Genomic DNA, 21,357 nt, shown 5'->3' on the forward strand with positions numbered 1-21,357 from the left:
TTTGTATCCTTTCCCTATAATCATAATAATCCCATGACTATGTACTGAGTCTCCTGAGTTTTCCTAGGGTAATGGTAGCTATTGGAACAGAAAACTACCAAGACTTCAGAGGTCCAACACAATAGTTTATTTCTTGTGTATAGAAAGATCAGTGCCAGTGTTCCTGGTGGGTGGATGACCTTCTAGTCAGTCATCGAGGACCCAGGTGCCTTCCATCTTGTATCCTACCTTCTTCTAAAGCCTCTGAGTCATGTCTGGTAAGTTTGCAGATGAGAAAAAGAGACTGTGGAAAATAGATGCCCCTTTCTTAACCCTCCTTGTCACCTTAACCTCAATGTTGGCCCCAAAATGACATCACTATCTCTAGCTACATTCCTTTGACAATTACTAGGCATATGGTCTCATGTAGATACAAGAGGGCTACGAAATGTGATGTCTGCTCCGTGGCCGTTCTGCTATAGCAACTCTGTGGAAAGAAAGCATAAATCCTTGATGACCTGCTGTAGAATCATAATGATCTACTTATTATGAACTTACAGTGCCCTCAACTTCCTCCCAAGTGCTATGAGACAGCACACAGGAATCATATTGTTCTTTCCCATAATCAGGTTGACATGTAAAAGGGAACAGGTCACCCCAAGTTCGAGTAGGTAAGGCTAACTTTTCCCAGGAAGTTTTCTTTCCTTTTAGACCCCTTCTTCTGTGTTTCCATAGTAACTGGTGCTGATCCCTGTCACAGCACTTATCACAAGGTTTTGAAACCTTATAGATTCTTGTCTGACTCACCTATTAAATTAAAACATTTCTGAGGTCACAACTTTTAGTTGTCTTATTGACCAGCATGTTCTGTGCCCCTCACAGAACCTGGCACTTCTGAGAAGTGCAGTAAATGCATAAAGGAATGAATGGTTGAATGGGACAGTGAGATGCAGTGTTGTACCATGCTGTGAGCATGTGCTTCAGAGTTAGTCAAAGTTTCTTATCTCTTGTGACCTTGCAAAACTTACTATACTTCTCTGAACCTCAAATTTTCATTCTTAGAATGGGGAGGACAATAACAACTTTGCAACATTGCTCTGAGGATTTTCTGAGATTCTGAATGCATATGTAGCACCTAGCCTTGTGCTAGGCACATAGTAAACTCTGGAAAAATAGTATTTATTATTAACACAAATGACAACCAGTGGGATACCGGTTTCAGCATTCACTTACTCTAGACCCAATTTTAGATGCAAGCCAGGAGAAGCCATAGAAACCAAAGGTGGCCAAATCATGTGCAAGGATGATGAGAAAGAAGAGTTGTGGGGACAGCAGCTTTATTTCATTGGGGTGGGGGTCTTCCTGGGAGGGAGACCTTCCTTCCTTTGTTCATCCTGGGATGGAGGTCTTCCTTCCCTGTTCTTGCCATCAGAGAGTGTTAGATTCACAATTCTTAAGGCAGTGCTTACTCTCCCAAGAATTCACAAGATGTCAAGCCCATCTCATACCTTTACAACTACATCATTCAAGACAGAGCTCTGATTCCTTCTTCATTCACTCATCCATTTAAGAAATATTTTTAGAGTGTCCACCTTGAGCCAGGCACTGGGGATGAACAGTACTGAACAAAGAAGACCGAGCTCCTCTCTCATGGAGCCTTCATTTTAGGGAGGGAGACAGACAACCCATCAATAGTTGGATCGCATGTAGACAGTGAAAATAAGACTTTCGGCAGCATCATGGATATAAGGTTCCTCTTTCTCAAGTTGTGCAGTCTCGAGGTAAACTGCTATTAAATGCATCATGAATGTCAGCCCTAGTGATGCCATCTGGCCTTCTTCAACAACTGCTTCACAATTACACACACACACACACACACACACACAAAAGTTAAGGGTCTGTAAGTGTGAAGCTGTGTGGCAGGGACTTTTCGGAAGGATGTTTTAAACCTCAGTGCCCAAGGGAGCTGACGGGGAGTGCTTGGCCCCTGACTCTTGCTCACCTTCACCAGCCCAGCTCCTCTTCAGTCATTTTCAATGAGTTCAACATCCCATGTGGGGACCACGCAGCCCCTTGATTTCTTAGTCTCTTGACCCCTTCTCATCAGTGACCTTACCCTCTTCTCCACTTTCACTATACCTCTGACCTTGTCAACACCAAAAACCTACTCCTGCCCCCTCCTTCCAGATTGTTGGCTGTAGAAAACACCTCTGCTGCCTTGCCCCTCTCTCCACAATCGCCATGTAAAACCCCACCCCGAGATGACCTACCCCTCTTCTTTTCTTTCCCTGAACTCACTCAGCTAAACATGGCAAGAGAGAGTCCAGAGCAGAGAACTAACTGCAAATTCAAAGCCTTTAATGTTGCCTTGTATTTTACAGTTCCCTTCCCCCAAACTAGTTCACAACTTGTCCCTCCTCAAACCTCCCACACTTCCCACTTCCCTTCCAGCTCAGCACATTGTCCATGAACAGCCTTCCATTCATCCTCCCTGATAGCATAGAAGCCACCTTCTCCCCTCTGCCAGGTGAGCTCCACCAGTTTCCTGTCCTGCGTTCTTTATGCCTCTGCCCAGCTTCTCCTTCCCTCCTGCACCTGTGGGGTGGGGGGTGGCATATGCAGATAGACTCTGGACTCTCCTCAAGCAAACAACAGAAACAACAAAGCTATCCTGATTCCGTATGCCCTTCATCTCTAGCTTAGGCTTCCTCCTCTGAGCTCCAGAAATTTCTCTGTCTGTTCTGATGCCCCAGGAGGCAATCAAGTTTAATTTGTCCAGTACAGAATTCTTTATTTTCTTCCCCATGCCTGTTCTACCTGTAGTTTTTTTCCCCCACTTTCAGTAAACATCTACCTGTTGCTCAGGCTGGTTGCTCTGCCCCACCACACTCCCACCTTCCTGCATTCTCTTATCTGGGGTAACAAAGTGTCCCTATTCTTGTTCCTGAAGTTATGGAGAAACAGTCTTACACCTTGGATACATTTCTAGGTTGTCAAGTGTTTCTATCACAAAGGAGTGTTGTATTTTATCAGATGCTTTTCCTGTGTCTGTTGACACATCCTGTGCTTTTGTCTTTTATTCTGTTCGTATGGTATATTCCATGAACTGATTTTTGGATGTTTAATCAACTTCACATTCCTGGGGTAAATCCCACTTGATCATGGTATATAATCATTTTATATGTTGCAGAATTCTATTTTCTGATATTTTGTTGGGTTTTTTTGGAGGCGTTGTTTTTTTGTTCCAAATTTTTTTTTTGTTTTTTTGTTCTTCCCACCCCGCCCCCCTAAACTGGAGTTATTAAGCCCTTTGCTGGATTCTCATAGCACTCCCGAGGCCCCCTAGGGATCTCTGCCACAGATCCCCTCCATGGCATTTACGTGTCCCTCACTTGGCTTCCGCCATGCTCCAGTCCCACTTCCCTGCTTCCTCGCGGGTTTCTTTTGGGGACAATTTCTAACAAACCACTTCCACACCCGTCCTCTTCTCAGGTGCTGCTGGTGGGGACCCGCCCCCGGTATGGCCGCGGAGGAGGAGCAGCTCCGGTCACGTGGCCCCTCACAGTCCCTCCCACTCCTCACACTAACCTAGCTCCGGGGATTCTCCTGCAGGTGATTTACGCCCTCAACACGCGCCAGGATGAGGTGGAGGCCAGCATGGAGGCGCTGCGCGAGGCCCACCAGGAGGAACTGCAGAGTGCGGTGGCGGAGACCAAGGCCAGGCTCCTGCAGGAACAGGGCCGCGTGGAGGAGGAGGCCCTGCTCCAGCGCATCGAGGCCCTGGAGAGCGCGCTGGAACTGCAGAAGAGGCTGACGCAGGAGGCGCTGGCGCAGTCGGCCACGTGCAGGCTGGAGACCAAAGAAAGGGAGCTGAGGGTGGAGGCTGAGCACGCCGAGCGGGTCCTCAGCCTCTCCAAGGAGATGCTGGAGCTCAAGGCTGACTACGAGAAGAGGCTCAGGCACCTGACAAGCCACGAGGCGCCCCAGTGGGGCCGGCTTTCCCAGGAGGGCCCAGACCCCAAGGGAGAGCCAGGCCATGGCCACGAGATGCGGGAGGTCCTGCTGGAGGTAGAGCGGCTGCGCGTGGAAAACCAGCAGCTGAGCAAGGACTATGCCCGGAAGGCAGAGGAGCTGCAGGCCACCTACGAGCGGGACACCGAGGCCATCCGACAGGCCATGCAGCAGTCGGTGAGCGAGGCCCTGTGGCAGTGGCAGGAGAAGGAGACAGACCTCCGCAAGAACTTCCAGGTCCAGGAGTCGGCCCTGCAGGCCCAGGTCAGGAAGCTGGAAGGAGATCTGGAGCACAGAGGTCGCAAGATAAATGACCTGAAGAAGTACGCCCAGAAGCTAAAGGAGAGGACACAGGTAAAGCAGGGTCTCTTGCTAGCTTTCCAATGGGATCATAAACACGGTCCCTAATTTTAATACCTACTCTGTGTGGAGCACTGTGCAAGGCACTTGACTCTCACCCAAGTGACTCTTATTTCCCTTGAGGTCAATGACATTGTGTCAGCAAATGTTTATGGAATTTCTACTGTGTGCCAGACCCGGGGTAACAGGTAGGGGACACATGGCAAGCCAGACTGGGTCCCGGACCTCAGAGAGCTTCAACAGTTAAAGTTAACAGAGACAATAATTTCGGTCTAGAAATTATCTGAAGTTATGGAGAAACACCATAACTCGTAAGTTTCTTAACTGATGCCAGCCTCATTCTAAAGCCCTGCTCATTCCCTAACAATTTACCTGTCCTGAAATCCTGGGACTTGGCTTTCATGGCAAGCCAGACCGTTGACAAGACAGACCACTGACAAACCCCACACACTCATAGAGCCCCATCTCTGAAAGTTGCAGCCGCTACTATTCTTAGTAATCCTTGAGCACTTTTTCGGTCCCAGGCACTTTATCTCATTTAATCCTCACGACCGAAATGTTAAATAACGTGCCCAAAGGCACACAGCCCATCAGGATGAGTAGGGATTGGGTGAACATGAGCCTCTGAATTCCAAAGACAAGAGCGGCTGCTGTGCACTGCACCTTTCAGATCTGTGCACATTGTGTGTCTCCACTGCAAACTGTCCCCAGGGCAATGAGACCCTTTCTGTCTGTTTAGGACCTGGATGTGCAGCTCAAGGAGGCTCGGCAGGAGAACTCAGAGCTGAAAACCACTGCAAAAAAACTTGGGGAGAAGCTGGCTGTTGCCAAAGACAGACTGATGCTGCAGGAGTGTCACGTGACCCAGAAAAGCGGTGAGAGGCACTGTGAGAGTTTTTTGTTTGTTTGTGGGTTTTTTGGTTTTGTTTTTCTTAACAGAGAGAAGGGCTGCTGCCAGGTGGGCTGGTGCTGCTTGCACCCTGAGACTGTTGAGGGATCAGAGCAAGGGCGGGCTGTTTCATCTGACCCCTGGTGGGCAAGCTCAACCCAGGCAGGGCACAGGTGAGCTGCCACAGTGTGGAGAGCTAAAAGGTATGGTGCAGCAGGACCTCTTGCCCCCCGAAATCTCTTCACCAGACCCACCGCATGCTTGAATGGCTCAGCACTGTCTTCTCCTCCAAGCTAAAGCAACAATTCATATTTTTCCCATCATTTCACAGTGATGTTACTGGGTCTCCCCAGTAGTACTGTGAGTGGTCAGTGTCTCCCATGATGCAGATGAAGAAACGAGCCTGAGGAAGGGTAGGTGACTAGCTCAAGGCCATGGATCATGATAGAACAAGTGTATCTGAGCATATCTGACTCCAGAGTGCCTTCCTCTGAAGGAGGAGAGTCCTTCATCAGCAAGTTCTTAAATACTACAGTGTGATCAGCTTGATCCTAGGAGATATAGAAAAGACACAAAACATGGGCTTTGCCCCCAGGGAGCTTATGGGACAGTGACTTTATAGTCTGGAGTGCCGTTTGGTATTATGCGGTGGCCCAGGCACCAGGGCAGTGAAACATTCTGGAAAGAAGTCACTGTGGACTGGAAAGGTGTGGAGGAGGAGAGGTTTGAATTGGAACCAGAAGTGTGTGGAGGAGTTTGTGCAGTGTTTTCAAAAGTGGGGCAGAGATATCTCCTAAGAATATGCGAAGAAAACAACGAGCATTTCTAGTTATATTTATTTTTTGTTTTATCTTTTACATTTAAATCTTTCGAATGTATATATATGCAGGAACATGCTCAGTGGTTTTTTTCAACGTATGGAAAGCATGATCAAAACATTTTGACGATGATTAGTTTAATAAGCTAGAACAGGGCAACTGTTTGAACTCAAGATGCTGCTTGAGCAAAGACAACAATCACCACTTTGATTGTGCTTGAGAGCTAGAAGGCCATAGAGCAGCAAGTCCACTGGAGAGTGGGGGTAGAAGAGTTGAATAGTAGAATGGGTACCTGACTGCAGAACACCTTGAACACAAGGGCATTTTAAATGATGCTGAAACGTATACTTGCAGATGACATGAAGACGGAGCTAGTTTCAGAGAAGGAAGTCCTAGGAAAGGCGAATGACCTGGAAGGCCGCAGTCTCCATCCTCAGCAGGAACCAGACTTCCCCAAGGAGTGTCCGTGCACCAAAGGAGGCCCAGAGGCACAGGTAGTGTCTGACCCAGCCCTGGGAATGCAGGAGTCAAAGGAAGCTTTAGCTGGAATGAGCTTTGGGTAGAGGCCAGTTCCCAACTATGACAGAGCCACTTGGCACCAGCAGGTCCCATGGTTTTAGGGGTGGACACGTGGGTGTGAAGTTCCAGGTAACTTCCTGCCATTTGAAATTAGGAGACTAATATAGCAGAATTCTCCCCACTTCTTTCGCTGGTTCCTGGGAAACTAGAAACTTGCATAGGACTTCCACCATCTGTTCCCCAATCAAAACAAACAAAGAATTCTTTAGACACCGCTGGAGTGGGCTGGAATATCCAATCCCATGACTGTAGGTATACGTTTCCAAAGAGCCTTTTGCTGATGGTGGATAAAGTTAAGGCTGTTACGAATATCAGATCTATAATCCTATGAACTTTATGGCCCCTGCTGCTACGAGCAGTAAAACCAGTGTGTAAATGTTGTAAACTCTGTACCAAAGAGAAACGGTGATGTCCTGCTCCTCACCCCATGCTGGCAGGTTTACAAGGCCCTTTCTCTTGTTTATAGACCAAGAAAGAGGCAAGTATTGAGACGGAATATATGAAGCAACAATATGAAGAAGACCTTCGCAAAATCAAACATCAGACAGAAGAGGAGAAGAAACATCTCAAAGACCAGCTAGTGAAGCGACTAGAAGACTTAGTGAAGAAGCACACGCTAGAAATCAAGTCCGTTCGCTCGTCGGTGGAGGCCGAGAGGAGGAAGCTGCAGAAGGTGGGATCCCCTTCCATAAACTCTGTTCAGATTCTTTCTCCTCTCCTCTCCCTCCCTCTTTTTCTCTTGTATTTCTTCTTCCCTTCCTCAGACACTTACTGAGCTCCTGCTGTCTGTACATTTCAATTATTTGTCTGATCAAGGGAGTGGAGGGTCTTTGGAGGAGAAGGGGACACCCCAAAGGCTGGGAGCAGGTAGGGGCTAGAGTCATTGACATGAGGTAGAATTGTATCCTCTGAGCGCTGAACTGAGGGCATTCAAGTCTCCTCAGCAAAACCAGACAGACATTACATGAAGAAAGCTCTCTGGGCCCTAGCCGACTGCCTGGATCCAAATCCGAGCACTGCCACACTCCAGCGTGGGGAGCCCCGTGAGGTACTGAGCACCGGCCCCTCAGAGGGAAAGCTGGCTTGAATGAGGTTCCTCATTTATAAAGCAGATGATGTTAATAGCACTTCTTGGAGTAGCTGTGAGGATTAAATGAGGTAATCTGTGAAAACACAAAGCATAGTGTGTGCCTGGGGCATAATAGGTAGATGCAGGTGATTAATCAGTGGCTTGCCATTGTGAAAGAAGATTCTTGCCCTCTGGGTCCTGTTCCAACTTCCCACCAAAGGGGGCAGTTTTCTGCTGAGAAGGAATGCAGAGCCTCGTCACCACATGTCTGTTGGGAAAAGCAAGTAACATCTGTGGTGTTTTAGGGAAAGAACGGAGTGTAAATCAGTAATATTATGAACACAGCTTCTTTATCGTGCGAGAGCCTGCGTTATCAGCTTTGACTCTTTGCTGAAAGATGGTCGTATAGACCTGAGGAATGCAGTGTTGTGCCCTGGTGAGGACCTCGTTATGGGTACTCCATAAATGGATGTGTGGGGTAAATAAACGAACTCATAAAAGACCCAAAATGGTTGTGGTCTACGAAGTTGTGATGCATCCACTAGCTGTATGACTTAACCTCTCCGAAACATGATTTCTAAAGTAAGGATACTTTGAGGGCTTGTTCTGTGGATTCCTTATGGTATTATATAAAAACTCTTAGTTCAATGCACCGCGTGCGGTAAAAATTTGATAAACAGTGGCTATGATTATTTACCGTGTGCGCGGGGTGGGTGACATCATGTGTGTTAATATTGATTAGTGCTTATTATATATTTTTTCTAATTTTTAATTTTTTGGGTGTGCCCACTATAATTCATAAAGCATTTTATTCTTAGGAACATATTGAATCTTCCAAACAGGATTACAAAATAGGTGTTCATATTTCATTTTTTAAAAATTTTTAAATATTTTATTTATTTATTTGAAAGAGCAAGAAAGCACACAGGAGCTGAGGGAGGCACAGAGGGAGAGGGAGAAGCAGACTCCCCACTGAGCTGGGAGTCATATGTGGGGTTCAATTCCAGGACCCCAGGATCCTGACTGGAGTCAAAGGCAGTCGCTCAACCAACTGAGCCACCAGGCATCCCAATAGGTGTTTGTATTTTAGAGAGAAGAAAACAGACTAAAAGATGTTATGTATCAACTCACACAGACAGGGAGTGCTGGAGTTAGTATAAAAACCTGATAGTCTGAGTCCAGAGCCCATGGTTCCCACCCCTGCTCTGGGCAGGAAGCAGCTGTGTACAAAGGATTTTCCTCCCTCCTCCCGTGAGCTGCGAGGGGTCACACAAATCCAATCCTTAGACAAACAGCTGAACACTCTTTCTATCCAGAGCCACAGTCAGTGGGAAGAACAGTGGCTCTCCCAGAGCGACAGGTTACCCTGGTAACCTATTAGCCAAGCCTGACTCTGACTGTAGAAATCTCATTGCGGCTTTAATCAAGGGGCATGAGTCCATATGGGAAATGAATCACATAGAAATAAATTGTGTTCCTCTCCTGGTTTGGGGTGGGAGTGTGCTTCCCCCCACCTTTTTTAAGGGCCCTTTAGACCATTTACAGGGAATGTAATTATCACTAAGTCTGCCATCTTGCTGTTTTTGTTACATCTGTTCTCTTTACTTCTTTTTCTATTCTTCATTTATTGAATTTATTTCTTATATTTCCTTTTTTAATCTTCACTAATGACTTATTAGCATTTTTCCTATTTTGTCTCTGGGAGGGGTGCTCTTGTGGTTGCTGTAGGATTTACAACATGTGTCTTTAATTTATCTATTCTACACCAAATACTATTTTACATCCCGTGTATATAATACTTCACTGTACAAACCTTACAACAATACATCTCCATTTATCCCTTCCTGACCTTTGTGTAGTTGCTGTCATATGTTTTACATTACACTTGTTACAAACTCAACAGTGCATTGCTTTTCTATTTCTTTGAAAAGCCAGTTATTTTTTAGGGAAAAGTTTTAAATGAGAAAAGAAATATTTCTTATATAATTTTTATTTTTATATTATAATCTTATAGTTATCCTTTCCCATTTCCCATTTCTACAGTCTTTGTTGTTTTGGCCTGAAGAATTCCCTTTCACATTTCTTGTGGTATAAGTCCACTTACAGCAAATTCTCTCTGTTTTTATATATCTGAAAAATGTCTTTATTTTGCCTTTATTTTTGCTAGATGTAGAATACTAAGTTTACAGAGGTTTTTTTTTTTTTTTTTCCTTTCAAAAGAAAAAGATGTCATTCAGCCCTTTTGGGGTTGCATTTTCTTCTCATGAAAGCTTGGCAGCCCCTCTTATTCCCCCGCATATAGTAAGTCTTTTGTTCTCTGACTGCTTTGAGTTTCTCTTTGTCACTGGTTTCCACACCTTGATTATGGTATGCTATGTATGATTTTTTGTATATATGTTTTTCTGCTTGGGGTTCATTTGAATGTCCTGATCTGTGGGTTTATAAACACTGTTTTTCCAGTTTGGAAATTTTAAGGCCATTTTCTCCTTGGACCTCCCCTCCTTCTGATATTGTCCTCCAAGTCCCTGAAGCTCTGGTCATTTATTTTTAGTCTTCTTGTCTCTCTGTGCTTCAGTTTGGAAAGTTTCTCTTCCTGTATCTTCAAGCTCATTCATCTTTTTTTCTTTTTGCACATCCTACAGTTTTTTAAGCTTATTTGGTTTATTTTTTCATCTCCAAAATTCCATTTGATCCTCCTTTATAATCTCCCCTTTTCTCCTCATTCTATTTGTTTTCCTTTAAATTCTTGGGTATGTTTGTAATTGCTCTTTTTTTTTTTAAAGCAATTGTTTCTCTCTCTCTCTCTTTTTTTTTTAAGATTTTATTTATTTATTTGACAGAGAGAGATCACAAGTAGGCAGAGAGGCAGGCAGAGAGAGAGAGGAGGAAGCAGGCTCCCTGCCGAGCAGAAAGCCCAATGTGGGACTCGATCCCAGGACCCTGAGATCATGACCTGAGCCGAAGGCAGCGGCCTAACCCACTGAGCCACCCAGGCGCCCCTGTAATTGCTCTTTTAGCATCCTCATCTGGCATTTGATTTTTTTCCACCTATGTTGAGTCTTCTCCTGGTTATGAGTCCCATTTTCCTCCTTCTTTGGATATATAGTAATGTTTTATTGGATGCTGGGAATTAAGAGTGTTAACTTTGAAAGATTGCATTTTGTTAGCACCCATTCTAGAGTGCTGAATTTTGTTTGGGCCAGCAGGTAAATTACTTGTGAATCACCTTCATCTTTGCCAGACTTATTCTTTTTATTGTTAAAAGATACCATTTTCTAGACTTGTTAAAAACTTCGTTAGGATGAGTTTAGAGTAGCGTTTGCTCTGGTACCACCTTAACTTTACTACTGAAGTGTGAGACTTCGTGGGGTCTAATGCCAAATGTACTGACTAATACTGGTGTTACTATGATTGCTGATGGTGACTCTAAGTGACATTTTTTAGTTCCTACTCATTGACTCTTGCTGCTGTGCCACCAACTTTATTATAAATACATTCCAAATAGTAATGTTTCTTCTCAAAACAGGTGAACATATTTTTCTTTAAAAACATGGAGTTAAGGCGTTGAGGTCAGATTGGCCACAGTGAGAACCACCTGGTGATTGGCCACATGAGCAAGACCAAGCAGAGAGCTCCCTGGTGATTGGCTGGGGTGCAGTGATATGCTTAGGAGGCATTGGATGAATGGTGGCTGTTAGAAAAGCCCAGTACCCAGCAGCTATGACTGGGACTCTTCAGGGTTCTCGTTCCTGCTAATGGCAGCTTCTCTCCAACTGGTCTTGCCCCATTCTCTCGCCCACACCTTTCAGTCCACTTCATGTACGCTTCTCCTTTTCTGCCCCTGTGACGTCCCATGAGTCCTTACACCGGCACTCAGCACCTCCTGGACCCAGGCACCTCTGCAGGGCTGGTCAGACCACCCAGTTACTCAGTCCCATTTGGCAGAAAGGTAGGGGGCTCTGGGAATCACTTTTCAATAGACCCTCACCCAGTCGGGCAGAGCCCCTCTAGTCCTCTGGGATCATAACCTGACTCAGCACAGAGAAGTCAGTGGCATGTCCTGAGGGTCCCCTGGGCATTCTCCTGAGCTGGAGCCTTGTGTCCAGAATCAGCACAGGAGAAACTAGTCCTCTAGACACATGGCAAGGTGGGAGCGCACCAATCCCACAGAGCAGAGTGAGACCCTCTCCCAGAAATATAGCTAATGGGGACATCTCTGAACCAACTCAGCATGGAGCCAACAAGTCCCCAGGATGCTAGGCTGACCAAGAGACGCCCTCCTGGAAGCCCTCCAAAGCAAGAGAGCACAGGACAGTTGAGATTTCTGGCTGGGCCAACCAAGAGCCCTTTGACCAGGAGTCCACTGACCCCGATCATCACTAGACAGCAAAGTCTCCTAGACATCCAGACGATGGGGACTTCTCCAAACCAGCTCAGCTAGGATTAACAAGTCCACAAGACAGTGGGCCCACTAGGCCCCATTCTGCTCCAGCTCACCAGAGGGTAAACAAGTTGCCTAAACAGTGTGCCCACCAGTCTTCCAACTGGGAGCCCTCAACCCAGCAGAACACAGGGCAATTAAATCCACTCAGACACCAGGTTAACCAGGAGCCCAGTGACCTAGCTCAACACAGGATGAACTAAACCCCCAGATATCCAGTCAACTACAAGTTTTCCGACTTACATCAGTACAAGGTGAACCAGTACCCCAGACCCTGGGCCAATGGGGAGTTCCCTGAACCAAGTTAGCACAGGGCTATGGAGTCCCTCAGACACTGGACCCACCAGGAGCCCACCAACCCAGTTCAGCACAGGGCATACTAATCCCCTGGATCCTTGGCTGATGCCAACCCTTTGATGAGGGTGAGCCCAAGGCCACCAAGGCCCCTGAATACCTGGTCAATGGGGAATTCTCCAAACCAACTCAGCATAGAGCTAACCAGTCCCCAGGACAGTGTGCTCATTGGGTACTCTGATACCAAAAGCCTTCTGACCCAGCTCACCATGGCACAAAAATGTTGCCTGGACACTGGGATAACTGGGAGCTCTCCAGCTCAGCAGAGCACAGGGCAAGCAAGTCTTCCAGTTGGGCAAACCAGGAGTCCTTCAATCAGGAGCCAGCTGACCCTGATCAGCCACAAGGCAATCAAGTCCCCTGGATCTTCCACCAATGAGGAATTCTCTGAACCAACTTAGCAAGGCAATGGACTCCCCCAGACACTGGGCTCACCAGGAGCCCACCAACCCAGTTCTAGCAGAGCAAACTAATCCCCTGGATACTGGCTGATAACAAGCCCTTTGACCCATATCAGCTCAAGGAAAGCCAGTCCTTTGGAACCCTGGCCAGTGGGGAATTCTCTAAACCAACTCAGCATAGGACTAATGAGTCCCCAGGACAGTGATCCTACTGGGTGTCCTTGTATCAAAAGCCTTCTGACTCAGCCCAGCATGGTGCAAAAAAGTTGCCTGGACACTGGGCCAACCGGGAGCCCTCCACCTCAGCAGAGCACAGGGAAATTGAATCTTCCACCCAGGCCAGCTAGGAGCCTTCTGACCAGGACCCACTGACCCAGATCAGCACTAGGCAACTAAGTCCCTTGGACTCCTGGCTAATGGAGTATTCCCTGAAACAATTCAACATAGGGTTAAGGAGCCCCCTCAGGACAGTGGGCACCCTGGGTACCTTTGTACTACAAGTTCTCTGATCCAGCTCAACATAGGATAAACAAGTTGTCTGGACACTAGACCAACTAGGAGCTCTCCAGCTCAGAGCCCTTAACCCAGCAAAGCACAGGCCAACCAGACAACTGAACCCACTAGATATACTAGGCCAACCAGGAGCCCTAACACAGCTCATCATAGGGTGAACTCATCCCAGGACATCCAGCTGACCACAAGCTTTCTGACCCAGATCAGCACAAGGCAAACAAGTCCCCCAGACCCTTCATTAGGGGTGAATTCTCTGAACCAACTTAGCACAGGGCTATGGAGTCGCCCAGATGCTGGGTCCACCAGGATTCCACTGACCCAATTCAGCACAGAGCAAACTAATTCCCTGAACACTTCTCTGATGGGCAATTCTCTGAATCAACTTAGTACAGGGCAAAGAGTCCCCAAGACAGCAGACGAGGTGCTCTTGGACCAAGAGTACGCTGATCCCACTTAGAATGGGGCAAATGAATTCCCCAGACATCTGATGGACTAGGAGCCCTCTAGCCAGTAGTCATCCCACCCAGCTCAGCACAGGGCAAAAGAGTTCCCCAGACACACTGCGGACCAGAAGCTTTCTTACCAGTCAGCAAAGGGCAAATGAGTCCCCTGGCCACCCAGACACCTGCAAGCCCACTGACAGAGTTCAGCATAGAGCAAGGTGAGTCTCCCAGACACCATTTGGGAGCCTTCCAGCTGAAAGCCCTATAACCTGGCTTAGTTCAGGGCAATGAGCTCCCATATATCCAAATGACTGGGAGACCTTTGACCTAGCTCAACACAGAATAAATGAGGGCCAGGGACACCCAGGCAATTCTCCAACCCCACTCAGCACTGGATAAACAAGTCCCTTGGACAATCAACTGAACGCAAATCCTCCGATCAGGAACCCTCCAACCCAGCTCACCACACGGCAAGAGTCCCCTGGATATCTGACCAACTGGGAGCCCTGCCACTCCAGCTCAGCGAGAAATGAATGAGTCTACGAGGCACTCAACAGGCCAGGAATTCCACCCAGCTCAGCAGAGGGCCAAAGATTCCCTTGGATGTCTAGCTGATCGAGGGCTTAGCGCAGGGAAAATGAGTCCCCGGGACATCTGTCTTCCAGGGGAAGAGCCAGGACAGAGGCTGTCTGTGAAGGTAGTGGTTCCTCCCCTGTTAGAGGCTGGCTCCCAAATGTCACTGAGTTGTGGCTGAATGCCGAGGCCTGACCAGTGCTTGGAACCACTCAGACTGCAGTCCCCATGTTAGGTCACTGTGTAGACATGCTGGTGAGCCATGGCCCTCAGCCGTCTGGCCTGGAACCAACTCCAGCCTGGTGTCCTGGTGGCACATCATTTGAGGGGCCTTCATCTTTTGGGAAGTTCTGTTTGGAAGGAGTGAAAGACACCATGCATGCCTTAAATAAGAGAGAAAGCGGAAAGAGCTGCCCCTGGAAATGAAACACATCAGTAAATCTTTGACAGCGTTCAACAGAAAGTCTGAATTTATGAAAGAAGTTTTTAATACAAGGAGGGAAAGGAATAAATCTCCCTTTCAGAAAGTGTCTGAGCTAAAAGATCTGATTTTAACATGTGAAGAGGAAAACCAAAGATTGAGAAATCTGCTCTATCGCTGGGTGTCACAAGAATTAAAGAACACCTTGCCTGAGAGCCAGGCCTCCCGGGACACAGCCTGAGACAAAGAGGAGGCTGAGAGGAATTTCCAGAGGACACCCAGGCCAGCATGGAAGAATCATCAGCTGAACTTCTCCAGGCTCACAACAGGTGTTCCCACCTGGAGGCGGAGTGAAGGCCTTATAAGAACAGGCTAACCAGTGGGGTCAGAGGCAGGCCAGTGTCTGGGAGCTGAAGAGCTTCATCAGCAACACTCATGGCTTCCTGAAAGTGTTGGCCCATGGAAATGGTGATGTCCCTACCCATGCCACCCAGGAGGGCAAAGAAAAGGAGCTGGCATGGATTGGGCGTCACATCCTGGAGTGGGAGGTGACACAAATTTCAGGATTTTTAGGAACTTTAAATAATTTAAAATAATCATTTAAAAATAATTATTTTATTTTGTGTTTTTTTATTATGTTATGTTAGTCACCATACAGTACATAATCAGTTTATGATGTAGTGTTCCAAGATTCATTGTTTATGTATAAAACCCAGTACTCCATGCAATACATGCCCTACTTAATACCCACCACCAGGCTCACCATTCCCCCACCCCCTTCCCCTCCAAAACTCTGTTTTTTTCTCTGAGTCCAGAGTCTCTCATGGTTCATCTCCCCCTCCAATTTCCCTCCCTCCACTTTTCCCTTCCTTCTCCTAATGACTTCTGTGTTATTCCTTATGTTCTACAAGTAAGTGAAATCATATGATAATTGGCTTTCTCTGCTTGACTTATTTCACTCAGCATAATCTCCTCCAGTCCTATCCATGTTGATGCAAAAACTGGGTATTCATCCCTTCTGATGACTGAGTAATATTCCATTGTATATATGGACCACATCTTCTTTATCCATTCATCTGTTGAAAGGCCTCTTGGCTCTTTCTACAGTTTGGCTATTGTGGACATTGCTGCTATGGACATTGGGGTACATATGAACCTTCTTTTCACTACATCTGTATCTCTGGGGTAAATACCCAGTAGTGCAATTGCCGGGTCAATTGCCGGCTCTATTTTTAATATTTTGAAGAATCTCCACACTGTTTTTTTTAATTTTTGTCATCCTAACTGGTGTAAGGTGGTATCTCAATGTGGCTTTGATTTGAATTTCCCTGATGGTTAATGAACATTTTTCATGTGTCTGTTAGTCATTTGTATGTCTTCTTTGGAGAAGTTCGTGTCTTCTGCCCATTTTTTGACTTATCTGTTTCTTGGGTATTGAGTTTGAGAAGTTCTTTATAGATCTTAGGTATCAGCCCTTTGTCTATAGTGTCATTTGTGAATATCTTCTCCCATTCTGTGAGTTGCCTCTTTGTTTTGTTGATTGTTTCCTTTGCTGTGCAGAAGCGTTTGATCTTGATGAAGTCCCAAAAGATCATTTTTGCTTTTTTTCCCCTTGCCTTTGGAGATGTCTCTTGAAAGAAGTTGCTGTGGCCAGCGTTGAAGAGGTTACCGCCTATGTTCTCCTCTAGGATTTTGATGGATTCCTGTCTCACATTGAGGTCTTTCATCCATTTTGAGTTTATCTTTGTGTATGGTGTAAGAGAATGGTACATAGCTATCCAATTTTCCCAGCACCATTTACTGAAGAGACTTTTTTCCACTGGATATTTTTTCCTGCTTTGTCAAAGATTAGTTGACCATAGAGCTGCGGGTCCATATGGGCTCTCTACTCTGTCCCACTGGTCTATATGTCTGTTTTTGTGCTAGTACCATGCTGTCTTGGTGATCACAGTTTTATAATAAAGCTTGAAATCAGGCAACATGATGCCTCCAGCTTTGTTTTTCTTTTCCATCATTTCCTTGGCAATTCAGCCTCTTTTCTCATTCCATACAAATTTTAGGATTGTTTGTTCCAGCACTTTGAAAACTGCCGGTGGTATTTTGATTGGGATGGCATTGAAAGTTTAGATTGCTCTGAGCAGCATAGACATTTTAACAATGTTTATTCTTCTGATGCATGAACATGGAGTGTTTTTTCATCTTTTTGTCTTCTTCAATTTCTTTCATGGGTGTTCTGTAGTTCCTCAAGTATAGATCCTTTACCTCCTTGATTAGGTTTATTCCAAGGTATCTTATGGGTTTTGGTGCTATTGTAAATGGAATTGGTTCTCTAATTTCCCTTTCTTACAGTTTCATCGTTAGTGTATAAGAAAGCAACTGATTTCCGTACACTGATTTTGTATCCTGCCACTGAATTACTGTAAGAGTTCTAATAATTTGGGGATGGAGATTTTTGGGTTTTCCACATAGAGGATGATTTCATCTGCAAAGAAAGAGAGTTTGACTTCTTTGTGAATTTGAATACCTTTTATTTCTTTTGTTGTCTGATTACTGTTGCTAGGACTTCTAGTAATATGTTCAACACTAGCGGTGAGAGTGTTCATCCTTATCCTGTTCCTGATCTCAATGGGAAGGCTCTCAGCTTTTCCCCATTGAGAATGATATTTGCTGTGGGTTTTTCAGAGATGGATTTTATGAAGTTGAGAAATGTTCCTTCTATCCCTATACTCTGAAGAGTTTTAATCGGGAAAGGACACTGTCTTTTGTCAAATGCTTTTTCTGCATCAATTGAGAAGACCATGTAGTTCTCCTTTCTTCTTCTATTAATTTGTTCTATAACAATGTTTGATTTACAAATGTTGAACCACCCTTGCATCCCAGGGATAAATCCCACCTGGTTATGCTAAATAATCTTTTTAATGTAATGTTGGATTCTGTTAGCTAGAATCTTGTTGAGAATCTTGGCATCCGTAATCATCAGAGTTATTGGTTTGAAATTCTCCTTTTTAATGGAGTCTTTGCTTGGTTTGGGGATCAAGGTAATGCTGGCTTCATAGAAAGAGTCTTTAAGTTTTCCTTCTGTTTTTTGAAACAGCTTCAGGAGAATAGGTGTTATTTCTTTTTTGAATGTTTGGTAGAACTCCCCAGGGTTAGGGTCAGTTCCTGGACTCTTGTTTTTTGGGAGGTTTTTTTTAAAATTTTTTATAAACATATAATGTATTTTTATCCCCAGGGATACAGGTCTGTGAATCGCCAGGTTTACACACTTCACAGCACTCACCTTACCACATACCCTCCCCAATGTCCATAACCCCACCCCACTCTCCTGACCCTGCTCCCCGCAGCAACCCTCAGTTTGTTTTCTGAGATTAAGAGTCACTTATGGTTTGTCTCCCTCCCGATCCCATCTTGTTTCATTTATTCTTCTCCAACTCCCCTAACCCCCCACATTGCATTTCCACTTCCTTATATCAGGGAGATCATATGTCTTTCTCCGATTGACTTATTTTACTAAGCATGATAACCTCTAGTTCCATCCGTGTTATCGCAAATGGCAAGACTTTATTTCTTTTGATGGCTGCATAGTATTCCATTGTGTATATATACCACATCTTCTTGATCCATTCATCTGTTGATGGACATCTAGGTTCTTTCCATAGTTTGGCTATTGTAGACATTGCTGCTATAAACATTTGGGTGCACATGCCCCTTCAGATCACTACGTTTGTATCTTTAAGGTAAATACCCAGTAGTGCAATTGCTGGGTCATAGGGTAGTTCCATTTTCAACTCTTTGAGGAACCTCCATGCTGTTTTCCAGAGTGGCTGCACCAGCTTGCATTCCCACCAACAGTGTAGGAGTGTTCTGCTTTCTCCACATCCTCTCCAGCATCTGTCATTTCCTGACTTGTTAGTTTTAGCCATTCTGACTGGTGTGAGGTGGTATCTCATTGTGGTTTTGAGTTGTATTTCTCTGATGCTGAGTGATGTGGAGCACTTTTTCATGTGTCTGTTGGCCATCTGGATGTCTTCTTTGCAGAAACGTCTGTTCATGTCCTCTGCCCATTTCTTGATTGGATTATTTGTTCTTTGGGTATTGAGTTTGCTAAGTTCTTTATAGATTTTGGACAGTAGCCCTTTATCTGATATGTCGTTTGCAAATATCTTCTCCCATTCTGTCAGTTGTCTTTTGGTTTTGTTAACTGTTTTCTTTGATGTGCAAAAGCTTTTGATCTTGATGAAATCCCAATAGTTCATTTTTGCCCTTGTTTCCCTTGCCTTTGGTGATGTTCCTAGAAAGACATTGCTGTGGCTGAGGTCAAAGAGGTTGCTGCCTGTGTTCTCCTCAAGGATATTGATGGATTCCTTTCTCACATTGAGGTCCTTCATCCATTTTCAGTCTATTTTTGTGTGTGGTGTAAGGAAATGGTCCAATTTCATTTTTCTGCCTGTGGCTGTCCAATTTTCCCAGCACTATTTATTGAAGAGGCTGTCTTTTTTCCATTGGACATTCTTTCCTACTTTGTTGAAGATTAGTTGACCATAGAGTTGAGGGTCTATTCCTGGGCTCTCTATTCTATTCCATTGATCTATGTGTCTGTTTTTGTGCCAGTACCATGCTGTCTTGATGATGACAGCTTTGTAATAGAGCTTGAAGTCCGGAATTGTGATGCCACCAACTTTGGCTTTCTTTTTCAATATCCCTTTGGCTATTCGAGGTCTTTTCTGGTTCCATATAAATTTTAGGATTATTTGTTCCATTTCTTTGAAAAAAAATGGGTGGGATTTTGATAAGGATTGCATTAAATGTGTAGATTGCTTTAGGTAGCATAAACATTTTCACAATATTTATTCTTCCAATCCAGGAGCATGGAACATTTTTCCATTTATTTGTGTCTTCTTCAATTTCTTTCATGAGTACTTTATAGTTTTCTGAGTATAGATTCTTAGCCTCTTTGGTTAGGTTTATTCCTAGGTATCTTATATTTTTGGGTGCAATTGTAAATGGGATTGACTCCCTAATTTCTCTTTCTTCTGTCTTGTTGGTATAGAGAAATGCAACTGATTTCTGTGCATTGATTTTATATCTGGACACTTTACTAAATTCCTGTACAAGTTCTAGCAGTTTTGGAGTGGAGTGTTTTGGGTTTTCCACATATACTATCATATCATCTGTGAAGAGTGATAGTTTGACTCCTTCTTTGCCAATTCAGATGCCTTTAATTTCCTTTTTATGTCTGATTGCTGAGGCTAGGACTTCTAGTACTATGTTGAATAGCAATGGTGATAATGGACATCCCTGCTGTGTTCCTGACCTTAGCGGAAAAGCTTTCAGTTTTTCTCCATTGAGAATGATATTTGCAGTGGGTTTTTCATAGATGGCTTTGGTAATATTGAGGTATGTGCCCTCTATCCCTACACTTTGAAGAGTTTTGATCAGGAAGGGATGCTGTACTTTGTCAAACACTTTTTCAGCATCTATTGAGAGTATCATATGGTTCTTGCTCTTTCTTTTATTAATGTCTTGTATCACATTGACCGATTTGCAGATGTTGAACCAACCTTGCAGCCCTGGAATAAATCCCACTTGATCATGGTGAATAATCCTTTTAATGTACTGTTGAATCCTATTGGCTAGTATTTTGGTGAGAATTTTCGCATCTGTATTCATTAAGGATATTGGTCTGTAATCCTCTTTTTTTTTATTTTTATTTTTTTTCCAATTTATTTATTTTCAGAAAAACATTATTCATTATTTTTTCACCACACCCAGTGCTCCATGCAAGCCGTGCCCTCTATAATACCCACCACCTGGTACCCCAACCTCCTACCCCCCCGCCACTTCAAACCCCTCAGATTGTTTTTCAGAGTCCATAGTCTCTCATGGTTCACCTCCCCTTCCAATTTACCCAAATTCCCTTCTCCTCTCTAACGCCCCTTGTCCTCCATGCTATTTGTTATGCTCCACAAATAAGTGAAACCCTATGATAATTGACTCTCTCTGCTTGACTTATTTCACTCAGCATAATCTCCTCCAGTCCCGTCCATGTTGCTACAAAAGTTGGGTATTCATCCTTTCTGATGGAGGCATAATACTCCATAGTGTATATGGACCACATCTTCCTTATCCATTCATCCATTGAAGGGCATCTTGGTTCTTTCCATAGTTTGGCGACCGTGGCCATTGCTGCTACAAACATTGGGGTAAAGATGGCCCTTCTTTTCACGACATCTGTGTCTTTCGGGTAAATACCTAGGAGTGCAATTGCAGGGTCATAGGGAAGCTCTATTTTTAATTTTTTGAGGAATCTCCACACTGTTCTCCAAAGAGGCTGCACCAACCTGCATTCCCAACAACAGTGTAAGAGGGTTCCCCTTTCTCCACATCCTCTCCAACACATGTTGTTTCCTGTTTTGTTAATTTTGGCCATTCTAACTGGTGTAAGGTGATATCTCAATGTGGTTTTAATTTGAATCTCCCTGAGGGCTAATGATGATGAGCATTTT

At 44.8% G+C, this 21,357-nt stretch overlaps 1 protein-coding gene across 1 annotated transcript in view; it reads left to right on the forward strand.

Annotated features, from left to right (window-relative positions):
- FAM184B (family with sequence similarity 184 member B) overlaps positions 1-21,357 on the forward strand; it is a 173,741-nt gene that overhangs the window by 70,938 nt on the left and 81,446 nt on the right. The window contains exons 2-5 of the mRNA XM_044226042.1: positions 3,592-4,344; positions 5,090-5,225; positions 6,412-6,551; positions 7,103-7,309. Coding sequence (XP_044081977.1) covers positions 3,592-4,344; positions 5,090-5,225; positions 6,412-6,551; positions 7,103-7,309 — 1,236 coding nt within the window. The remainder of the gene's footprint in view (positions 1-3,591; positions 4,345-5,089; positions 5,226-6,411; positions 6,552-7,102; positions 7,310-21,357) is intronic.

The sequence above is a fragment of the Neovison vison genome, chromosome 11 (genome assembly GCF_020171115.1).
Source record: "Neovison vison isolate M4711 chromosome 11, ASM_NN_V1, whole genome shotgun sequence".
Lineage (NCBI taxonomy): Eukaryota > Metazoa > Chordata > Mammalia > Carnivora > Mustelidae > Neogale > Neogale vison.